Source organism: Mytilus trossulus, chromosome 7 (assembly GCF_036588685.1).
Source record: "Mytilus trossulus isolate FHL-02 chromosome 7, PNRI_Mtr1.1.1.hap1, whole genome shotgun sequence".
NCBI lineage: Eukaryota > Metazoa > Mollusca > Bivalvia > Mytilida > Mytilidae > Mytilus > Mytilus trossulus.
This window is the reverse complement of record NC_086379.1, coordinates 50,355,458-50,367,891: the sequence shown is the minus strand read 5'-3', so window position 1 is coordinate 50,367,891 and position 12,434 is coordinate 50,355,458. Positions and strand designations below refer to the sequence as shown.

The window sequence follows — 12,434 nt, the reverse complement described above, 5'->3', positions numbered from 1 at the left end:
ATGAGCAACCAATTTCCTGTGTTATATGATCTGTCAAGGAGAAAACAATTTAAAACGCGCGATGCCTTCGACATATAATTTAAATGCATCGTAAGCTGTACACGACGTCTTTTAGACATCGTATGATCTCGTATGGCCATGGAGCAATCATCGTAATCCGTCGTGAAGCCTTCGTAATCCATCGTGTAGCCTTCGTGATCCATCGTATAGGCTTCGGCTTACCTTCGTATGTCCATCTTTTGCTATCGTATATAATTTCGGCACCATCGTATAGACTTCGGTATTCATCGTACTTGCTCCGGTCACTTTTTGGTATTTTAACGAGATCGGGACAAACTTCGTACGAACTTACAATTTTCGCATTCAGGTGTCCATCGTATATAAAAATCGGGACAGTGTGACGTGAGCATATTGATGTTGACTTTATTATCAGTAAATTTAAACTACACGAAATATAATTGCTATATACGCCATATACACGGATCAACAATCTATCAAAGCCTGTATCTTGGCATTGCACAGGGCCATGTTTTTCTCTGGCCGAAGCATTGGCTACATACATTTTTGTATGTGGGACTATCATGTATGCTTCAAAGTAATTGGATGACAGACTGTACCATAATTCATTGTAAATTCATTCGTTACCCGTTTCCAGTATTTATATCTCAGTGTAAAACAGATAACGATGACCTAAGATAACATTTAGGTTTCAAACATAGTTTCATCGCAATGTTTAAGTGATAAACAGACAATACATCACTCCTCTAGTATTGAAGTTTATATTACGTATTCTTGTAAACTAATTTGGATCAATATTGGATCACTCAGTTTTAGTAGGTCTTTGAAAACGTTTTTTTTACTTTATATTGTGTTGTAAGAATTTCTTATTTTCTTATTTTCTGTAAATGTGATCATACATTTTGTAGTAAACTTCTTTATGTGATAGAATGTGTTTTAAATTATCAAGGTTTATTTCAAATTAGTATGCAGTGTAATAAATAGTAATGCATGTAAGATAAAGCAAATGCTATATGCTAGTCAATAAGACAGCTGACACCCGAGTCTCAATGTCATGTATGTTAGTAACTTCGAAAATTGGGAGTATACTGGTAAATAATCTAATAAAAAACCGATCTCTCATCGCTCCCGTTTTCTGATATGTCACCACGTGACATATAAAAAAAACGGGAGCGATGAGAGATCGGTTTTAAATTAGATTGACTGGTAACGTCTGTATGTCAGTCTGTCTGCCCAATACAAATTTGATCGTTAATTGCTTAAGAACCGGGTATCACGTTTCATGTGAACATGTTTTACTGCGTGGTGCATTGCTCATCTTCTTTCTGTGTACCGAATCTTTTTCTATTCTTGCATAATGATCAAGTAATACAAACAAAATTCTCAGGTGCTACAAAAAAAAAGTAAAAAAAAAAAAAAAACTGAACTCAGAAGAAAATCAAATCGGAAAGTCCCTAATCATATGGCAGAATCAAATGACGAAAAAAAACCATCGAAAACGAATGGACAAAAACTGTCATATTCCTGACTTGGAACCGGCATTTTCAAATCTAGAAAATGGTGGATTAAACCTGGTTTTATAGAAATCGAGCTTTAAAATATAAAAGTAATGGAATTTGAATCGAGATGATATTCTTTCAGTTTCTGCATTAAAAATTTAAAGGACACAAAAAATCACCCCAAAACACGCTTTTCCCCATCTGCCATGGTATTTGCTAGCAAATATCCCGGCACACGGAATTCCCTAATGACAAATACCACGGCAGAGAAAAGAAAATTTAAAAAGGATTAATAAAATCAACGGTACCAATTTTGTTGCACCAGATGCGCATTTCGACAATACATGTCTCTTCAGTGATGCTCGTGGCCAAAATATTTGAAATCCAAAGCTTATATAAAAGATGAAGAGCTATAATCCAAAAGGTCCAAAAAGTATAGCCAAATTCGTGAAAGGAATCAGAGCTTTGCATGAGGGAGATACATTCCTTAATTTATAATGATTTTTAATATTTTGTAACAGCAAATTTTAATAACACAAAAAATCCGTATTTTCATGCCTACTGGCTACATGGCTACTGGGCTGGTGATACCCTCGGGGACTAATAGTCCACCAGCAGAGGCATCGACCCAGTGGTAGTAATAAAATCAACGGTACCAATTTTGTTGCACCAGATGATTTTTAATATTTTGTAACAGCAAATTTTAATAACACAAAAAATCCGTATTTTCATGCCTACTGGCTACATGGCTACTGGGCTGGTGATACCCTCGGGGACTAATAGTCCACCAGCAGAGGCATCGACCCAGTGGTAGTAATAAAATCAACGGTACCAATTTTGTTGCACCAGATGCGCATTTCGACAATACATGTCTCTTCAGTGATGCTCGTGGCCAAAATATTTGAAATCCAAAGCTTATATAAAAGACGAAGAGCTATAATCCAAAAGGTCCAAAAAGTATAGCCAAATTCGTGAAAGGAATCAGAGCTTTGCATGAGGGAGATACATTCCTTAATTTATAATGATTTTTAATATTTTGTAATAATTAATTAATTAACTTATTCGTGTAGAAAACTTCTGAAAATGACATTCATTATAATAACGTTCATATTTCGTAAACTGTTTGTCAATTTAAGTCCACCTTTTTTAACAGGTGCTCTGAAGCGTGTATTCTGAAACTTCTTTAACCGAGAATGGTAGATGTTGCTTGGGCAGTGGTAATAACTAGTGTTTTGACTCTGACTTTGGCACAGACCAATGATATCAACAAGTTTGAATACAACTATTCGTTGATGCGAAATGCACTTCAAGAAGGAGAAGATAACTTAGCTGGATATAAGCAAGTTTATACAGAGGTATGAATAAATAAATACACCGTGACTTCTGAATATTAGATGCGGACCTAGGATTTTGAAAAGGGGTGTTGGGGGTCTGGTACTTTGCAATGTTTGGAGTGAAACTGGTAAAAATCGTTTGTCGACCATAAATGTAGCTCCAAATCGGTGGAAATACGTTTGGACGCTTTACCATAATAAATTTGCACGCAAAATTATTACGTTTGCGCACAGCTTTTAATTACAATTGCGCGTATTTATTTGACAAGTAAACTCGCAAAAGTACTTACTTATTTATTATTTTTATTCAATTTTTCCAAGTACAAATACCCCTTCCTTTATTCCTCTGCTCACCAACGAGGAGATGGAATAGGAATTTCGTGCATGTGCATGATAAGTCGTTGTATTATGCACATAGTGGGAGATATTATGGACATAATTGTGCAAATCATGATACAAGCATGAAATTTGGTATAAAGGTTAACTAAATGATACTTATAAAAAATCCGCTGCTGGCCAGAAAAAATTATCATTTTTTTCAAGATGGCCACCACACATTTCGAAAATGGCGTCATAACAAATTAGCCATTAATGGTTAATCCTTTGAAAGGTGTGTTATTTGTAAAATCCATTGTTAGATTTGATAAAAAGAAAATTACAGTGCATAAATAACGACTAGACAATACATTAATGAAATTAAAGGTGACTTCCGGTTTCAAAATGTCGTCTAACGAGTCAAAAATTTCGATTTTTTTACTTTCAAGCAATTTTACAAGGGATTTTAATCCTTGAAAGATTTGTTATGTATAATTCAATGTAAGATATGATAAACGTTAAAAACAGCTCCTTAGTACGACAAAACAACACATAACTGAAGAAAAATAGTGGTTTCCGGTTCCAAATTAGATGCAAATACGTAATAAATATTTTTCATCAACTTAACAATTATAACACATGCATTAAATACAAGCATGAAATTTGGTAAACAGGTGGACTGAACGATAATTAAAAGAAATCAGGTGCTGGCCATCAAAAATTTCCATTTTTTCAAGATGGCCACCGATCATTTTGTAAATGGCGTCATATCCAGTTGTAAATCTCTGAAAGTTGTGTTATAGGTATAATCCAATGTAAGGTTTTATTAAGCGTAAATTACAGTTCCTAAAGTACGGAAAAACAACACACAAATGACAAAAAAGAGTGATTTCCGGTTTCAAAATGGCGGTAAAATTTTTGAAAATGTATTTTTTTTTTTATAATTTTCATCATCTTAACAAGTGATATCACATTCTTTGTAAAGATTTAATGTCTAGTTTTATTAGAAAGACAGGTTCGTTATCTTAAAATTATCGGTCAGTAGCCAATAACAAAACTCGTACTCGGACAGAACGGTAGCATTTACAGTCACCAACACAACTGGATGTTTCGCCTCGTCATTTCAAAAGTTCCCGACAGGAGGATGCAACTTTAACGGTAGCCGAAGGAGTCCTCGATTTTTTCTTTCATCCAACCCTAGTGTTCATGAATTGGTACATAAACCAGTCTGAGCCCAAACTTATCATCCTTGATACGCTGCTCTTTCGATGTGCTCCAAAGAAAAAAATACGCTTGTAGGCGGAACTACATCACAATGCCGCTGCTTCCTGGGTAAAAATTTACATCGTGCCTCGTTAACAGCAAATAGTGATGTTGTTTCCCTTACATGTTGAAATACTTCCTATGTCATCCAAACTGACCTATTCCCTTAGTGTCACATGCACTGAATGAATGAATAAAAGGAAGAGTAGCTACACGAGGACCAAACGCATTTGATATATCACGTACAGGAAGCCATCAAAAGTCTTCATTCCTGCCAAAACCTATCCACAGTTTGTTCCACCATAGTTTTGGAGTGCTGCAATTCTTAAAACGACTACATCTGTGTCGGTGCTACCTTGAATTACCGTCCTACAACAATTTTCATAATCAGGCCGAACATGGACAAACATTCGTATATCTGCTTTTCCATGCTTACAAGGGGTAGCTGGAAAGTATCCTTATTAGTCTCTACAGAAGCATTTCTGTCGGCAAGACACTTGAAAAAATTCGTTTCGTTGTCATCTTCATAGAGAAATCTACTCCAGCACCCAAGTTTTGTCTTCTCACATCTAGCTAGCCTTTCAATGATTCATTTAGTAAATCTAAAACAATATCTACTCTTGAATACTTATCGATGCAAGATTTTATTTAAGACCGTATAACACAATTGCAAAATCATCCAATATTGATTCCCTACAAGGTGGCCTGGAATTAACCATTGCTGCTCTATCAACGATAAATGCGTATGAATTTGGATCTGCAAATTACAAAATGTTTCAAGTTTATCCATTTGCACCGATTTAATACCACTGTTTAAAATGACATCCGAAGACAAAAACGGAGGAGCAGTTTGTCTTTATGGATTAAGAAATATTCAAAATTTATTTGTCCACTGCGACAAAAAAAAAAGATTAGAAAATATATCTAAGAGCTCTAGCTTTGTTTTTTACAAAAACGTTTACAGTTTTATATAACAAGAGTTGTTCTTTTTAATCTGGTTATAAGAAACCGGTTCTCCTTCGTTTTGTATTTACTTCAAAGGATCTTCAAATTATTTGCCTTTGATCTTTTTGAAGAAACCCTTGTGTGTTCTTTAAGTCGTTCATCTATTATAGAATGCCTCAAATCACTAGATCTTGAAAAATTTATCTGATAGTCTACTAACTTCTGGTGTAGCTACCATCAATACGTCTAAATGAGGTCTTCGGTTAAACCTATGACAACACATCGCCCTTTACAATTGCATTATTCTGTTTTTGTCTGATCAATTGTGTTATAAGAAAAATATTTTTTGGTCTTACGTACAGTAAAATTATCATGTTCAAAATCAATTGCCACCTGTGGGTGACTTCAGAGAAGGGAAGCCATATCTCGGAGAAGGTCGGTCGCAATCGAGAATTTGTCACACGATCAAGACCTAAATGAATACAGTATCATGCTTTATATGGACTGTTGGTACAAAATCTGACTCATGAAATAAGCATACTACCAAATTCACAAGAAGTTCTTATTTTATAATTGAACGCCAGGAATTGAACTGTGGTAGAGATGACTATATTTTCTTACGCCAGTCTATCAAATCATTGAACGTCACAGAGTCATGACATGATTATAATTTCTGTGTTTAGCTTTCTTAAGCCGATATATATCTTTCAAGCTAAAACACATAGAGTTATCTGATGCGCGTGTCTAGTCCTAGGTACATTTGAACATACATACAAGAATATGCCGTTCTAGCTGTTGCAATAATGGTTTTAGTGAGGAAACATGAAACATGTGTCCATCTACCTTCACGTAATATATCACCAAGAACTTTAAAACAAGTCATTTCAATGTGAAATCCACCTGACATGACGATAAACTTATCTTCAATGTACAAATTAGGCAATTCCCACTGAATATCCATTACCAAAAGTGGCTGATCTACCGTTACTATTGATGTTTTTCTCGTTTTAACCACATTTTCCGTCTTATCCATCAAATACCTGTTCATTGCAACTGAATTGGCTTGTTTTTAAGCAGTGGCATCATAGATTTTACACTTACTTGCTTTTTAGAGTAATGAGATGAACCACGATTTATACCAGTTTGCCCTGGTAGTGCATACACATCACTCATTATGTCTATAAATAGTTTGCGCATGCGCAAAATTGTTAAATCATGTGTGTTATAACCTTGAAAAATGTTATCAAACCAAATCATAATATCATTGAAAATCCCAAATCACTTATTTTATAGTAAATAGTTAAAATATTTTTTAATGAATTTTGTTACATTTTCGCGCATGCGCAAACTCGGTTTGTGTCAAATACTCATGTTTAATGAATTATTCACATGTAAAGAAGGTAGCTACCAAACCTGACAGCTGTTTTTCACTAATAGAAGGTAAACGAAAAGTCTTCGAGAAAAAATCAGTATTTTCGAACTGAAAAAACAGCCATTTTGGAAAACGGCGGTGGCCATCTTGAAAAAATGATTTTTTTTAATGGCCAGCAGTTGTTTCTTTAAAAGTATATAATAATGATGCTTTGTGGTAATTTTCATGCTTGTATCATCATTTGCACAATTCCCTCGATTTTGCCTGCTAATATCTTCCACTAACAAGCACTGTTCAATAATACTAGAAATATAAACAGATGAAATATATGTGCTCAAAATATTTGAAGCCAATTACTTTGAGAAATTAAAGTCTGTTTAATATTTCTTAATTTTGATATTTTCTGAATAAATGGTGTCTGAGCACTAGCCTGCTCAATAAATTCATCTCTGTATAATTAATCCTTTTTACCACAGATTATATTCGTAATTGTGTTCAACTGTATTAAGGTGTGCTTAGAAAGTTCAATATTGCGACTTTCTATAATTTTCTAGAAAATCTTCATTAGATATGCTATAAATTAAACAATATCACATGTAAGACATTGATTAGAGGAAGAATTGTATGGGAGCCATCTTATATCAGCAAGAAGTTGTGAAGTAAAACTAACCTTCGGTATCAACAACTGTATATTTTAAAGTTGATTGAAAAAAATATGACAAATTTAGTATTATTCTATATTCAATTGTATTGGCTAGCTGTTAAGAATTCGAGTAATTTAATTTAAAATTCAAATCACATATAGTTCCTGACACTGAAAACGTTGGTGCATATGCAACTGCACTTTACTCGAATTCTTAACTTTATATTGATTTGATGGTTGATGTTTTAAGACCACTTTTCGGCACATCTTTTGTTCGATTTCGTGACGGCCAGTTTTTATTGGTACCGTATAGGAAGCCCGAGTGCTCGGAGAAATCAACGAACTTCGATATGAAAATAGACAATCCTAGTCAATTAAGATTCGAATACACCTGCACGTGCCGGATTCGAATTCACAACCTGAGTTTTGACTGGTGTAGAATGACTTAAGACAACTTGGCCACCAAGGCCCCTTTTTAAATACTTAAAGAAATATTTTACAAATCAACATGCAGTTTATTGTAAAGATGTATATGTATGTTTTTACAGTGTTTCATAATTCAACTGTTTGTGGCTTAGCATTGATTATATTTTCAAGATATAACTTATTTTTAATTGTGAATATGTACTGTATAAATCAGTGTGCGACACTCAAAGAATATAGATTTATTGTGTTAAACAATATGTTAGAAAACAAATCATATTTCTGCCTGTTAAACTAGTTGTATTTTAATAACGCACTGTTTACGCCATGCATACATACAATATTAGGTAAATGTCAGAAAAATATCAACTTGTTTGTATAAAGCTAGGAACCTGGGGAAGGGCGAGGTTCTACCGAGCCCTTCCCCAGTTTTGCGCCGAGTACAAAAAAGTTTATATTTTTGTGACATTTACCTTATATTCTTTTTATATTGCAACTTAAATTAATTCATAGATAGCTTTTTAAATCGCAACACAAATGTCAAATTTATTTTCATCCCTAAATGAACCCCTGACTGTGGAGAAAGTGTTCCATGATGAAATTGACATTATACAAAATATAGTTATGTTACTATGTTTAGGAAATAAACACAACTTCTTGCAGAATTTACTGCAACTACATGTAGGTGTGTTTATTTCCTAAATATACATTGTAGTAACACAGGCTGCTATATTTTGTGCAATTAATGAATGGCTATTATTTATTTTGAATTTATTGAACCATAAAACTATTTTTTGACTCTTCACATTGAATAATCCGCGAAGCGGATTAGGTAAAATGTGAAGAGTCAAAAAATAGTTTTATGGTTCAATAAAATCAAAATAAATTATTGCCATTCGTTATAAATAAATTTTCATCAAAAATAAGGCTCAAATAACTTTTTATATTATTTATATTAACAATAACAACATACACACATGTTGGCGTATGAATACACAACATCAGAGTGGGCGTGTAGCAATAAAATTGACTACATTGAAAATAAAACTAATAATTTTAACCAATCAGAAGACAGTAAATACACCAAATTTATTTATTGTCAATTTCATCATGGAAAACTTTTTCCATAGTCGACGGTTCATTAAGGAATGAAAAATAAGTTTTAATTTGTGTTTCAATTTAAATAGCTATGAATTTATTTATTTCAGTTGCAGTATAAAAACAATATTAGGAAAATATCATCTTTTTTGTACTTGGGTCAATAACTAGGGAAAGACTCGGAAGAACCTCGCCCTTCCCCAGTTTTTTAGCCTCATACAAAAAAAAGTTGATATTTTTCTGACATTGACCTAATATTGTATATTTATTTTTATGTTGAGGAAACTACAACTTATATTTATGACTGGTTTTGAAATATAAGTTAATTTTATTTTATAGAATGAACAGATTGTGTATAATTACCTTGAGTACCTAAAATGGAAAGAATTTCAAAGAACGCGTGATGATTTCCCGCCAGCAAGACCACTTAAACTTCATATAGACGACATCAAAATGTCAGAAGTATACAAGCTGCTTAAAACATTCCCAAAAGGCGGAAATATCCATTTGCATCATAGTGAGTTATGTTATTGTTTCTTCTTTAAAATTAAAATGTGTGTCAAGTGGGTCACATTGCGGTCTAAGCGGGACGCGGGATTGACGATCGTTTAAAAGAGTGACACGTGAAAGTCAAATTATAGTACCGTGAAAACAGGAAATGAAGTCTAGCGGGACATCGGAATTTGACAAAAAATGAGAATTTCTTACGTACATAGTGTAAGCGAGATACGGGAATCCGACAAAACAGTAAGCGGGATCCGGGACCCCCCAATGAGACCCCTGTCCAGAAATAATAAACTTACTTAAATGCTGCTTTAGATTTACAATAGTCTTTTAAAAGAGAGGGGAGAAAGATTCCACAATTTTACATTTTATAACAGTTAACTTACCTTCAGAAATATTATCATTTACTTTAAAGTGACATTCAACTGATGTAATATTATCATTTACTTTAAAGTGACATTCAACTCATTCAAACACTCTTTATCAATATATGACATTTAAATCATTCAATCACTCTGATGACCAATATGTAAATATTATTATTGTACAAAACTGTTTAATACATGCAAAATCTTCGATAAGAAGGAAATAAAGTTAATATATTGCCAAGAAACAACAAAATACTTTAGTTCATATTGCAAATATAGTTCCATCCCTATTTTGCACAAATTACATCCCTAAACCCACGATGAGAGTGAAGGTTTATATTCATGTTATGTTCACTCTATGTCCCTAATACACAAATAGTAGTTTCTTCCTGATATTACCAGCTTTATCAAAATATTTTTACAAAACTATGTTGTCGATACAGTGTCCGTCAGACTCAAATAATCTTCAACAATTTTCAATGATTTATGATTGTTCATAACAATTATTGATAAAATGGTACAATATTTAACTTAAATGTATCTTATACTTTTTAATATATCTACTTGCAGATCACGTAGTGACCAAGCTAAAAATGCTTGAGTTGATATTTTCCAGTTTTTTATACGACCATTTATATGTCAAAGCTAGTGCACCTGGTATGTGGAATCTGGACTTTTTCTTGAGTCCTCCTCAAGGATGGAACAAAGTCAAAGACAATCAGTCATATTCCAAAGATATTCTGGTAAAACATGCGACACTCCTTGGTGTTATTGACATGAAAGCAACCAACGACCCAACAAACAGTGAACTACGATGGGAAGAAATGAACCCTTTGTTTGAAGTTTTGGGATCAAACATTATCAATCATGCAAATTTTTCAAAGGTTTACACGAACGCGTTACTTCAACAAGCAATGGATGAAAATGTTCAATATTTAGAAACTAAGTCGTCATCGTCTAATAAACTGTACGTGCTAGATCCAGACAGAAGCTATTTGGGAAAAAATGGAAAACGCTTCATTGACAATGACTTAGGTGAGCTGGAATTACAATTTACAAGTGAGGTTGTCCAAAAGTTTAAACAAAATAATCCAAACTTCATCGGATACAAACGAATCGTTAACTCTTATCGTGGTGGAGATGAACAATATATTTTGAAAAATGCTAACAAAGCGCTGACCTTATTTGAAAGGTATCCTGATTTGGTATCGGGATTTGACCTTGTGGCTGAGGAAGATAAAGGGTATTCCCTTTTATTTTACCTTGACGATTTTGCGAAGATGGCAGCTCAGAATGTCTCGTTACCATACTTTTTTCATACCGGAGAAACTAACTGGCCAGACGATATCCTTTCTTCAGCACATAACGACGACCCTGTTCCGACAATGGGGAATATTTACGACGCAATTCTTCTTGGCGCCAAACGAGTAGGTCATGGATTAGGATACGTGAAACATCCCTATCTCATGGAAGTTTTGAAAAAGAAGAACATCGCAATAGAAATTAATCCAGTTAGCAACAAAATGTTAGGTTACGTTGCAGATCAGAGACATCATCCAGCCATCACTTATCTTCGTTATGGAATACCTATTGTACTGGGTTCCGACGATCCTGCTACCTTTGGCTATGATGAATTTACCGTCGATTGGTATGAAGCTTTTATGAGTTGGGGACTTAATCTGGCCGATCTGCGACATCTAGCTTTCAATTCCTTACGTTATAGTTCTCTCTCGAGTTCAGATAAGAACACGGCTTACAAAAAATGGACACTATCATATGACAATTTCATACTCAATACAAAGACAGTTGCATGTAAACAGATATTTCAAAACACTTTTCCACATATTTTCAGAATTTTTCCGCAAGAAGGCGACATGAAAGGAGGAACAAAAATCCAGGTTTTTGGAAGAAACTTTCACGTTGCTATTTGCAGGAAAATAGTATGCAATTTTGGCGATATAAAAACAACAGGAACATTTGTATACAGTCACAGAATAACGTGCAATTCTCCAGACCTTTCGCATAGCAGTACAATACATCCACGCGTTGTATCATTGACCATCTCTCTCGATGGTGGTTTAACGTACTTACAGAACACTTTCACATTTTCGTATCTTCAAACCAATCACTTACCAATTCCGGAGATTGTTGGATAATGAACATATGCTTTTTTTAAATACTGAAAAACGTCAAAATTGATCAGTACATATAAATGTTTGTAAGCCATCATCTGTAGCATCTATTTGTTTTTCTGAAATATCCCTCACCAAACCGAGTTAAGTGATGACACAACATCAAGGAACAAAACTGTATACTTTATTCTCTTTTGTAAAATTATACCAAGAAAATAAATGAAGTTGAGAATGGAAATGGGGAATATGTCAAAAAGACAACAATCCGAGCAAAGAGCAGATAACAGCAAAGGTCACCAATGGATGTTTAATGCAGCAAGAAAATCCCGCACGAGGAGGTGGGCTTCGGCTGGCCCCTAAAAGAATGTGTTTTAGTTCAGTGAAAAAGGACATCATACCATGCCAAGAAATTCTAGCTAAAAATTCCGGTGGACCTTCTACGGCACCCATTAGTAGATACAGATTTAATTTCAATCAACAAATTAATGTATGACCTTTATGTATGTCTCGCTAAGAACAC

The 12,434-nt window shown here is 34.0% G+C and overlaps 1 protein-coding gene across 2 annotated transcripts; it reads left to right on the top strand.

Moving 5' to 3' along the window:
* Positions 1-2,676: 2,676 nt before the first annotated feature.
* Positions 2,677-12,067, top strand: LOC134727110 (adenosine deaminase 2-like). Of its 2 annotated transcripts, none has more exons than XM_063591493.1 (3): positions 2,677-2,872; positions 9,250-9,427; positions 10,353-12,067. In XM_063591493.1, exons 1-3 carry the CDS (start codon positions 2,711-2,713, stop codon positions 11,936-11,938), a joined length of 1,926 nt encoding a protein of 641 aa, XP_063447563.1. In that variant the 5' UTR covers positions 2,677-2,710; the 3' UTR covers positions 11,939-12,067. The 2 variants fall into 2 exon arrangements, with proteins under 2 accessions (XP_063447563.1, XP_063447564.1); XM_063591494.1 differs by lacking the exon at positions 2,677-2,872 and adding an exon at positions 7,820-7,923.
* Positions 12,068-12,434: the final 367 nt, after the last annotated feature.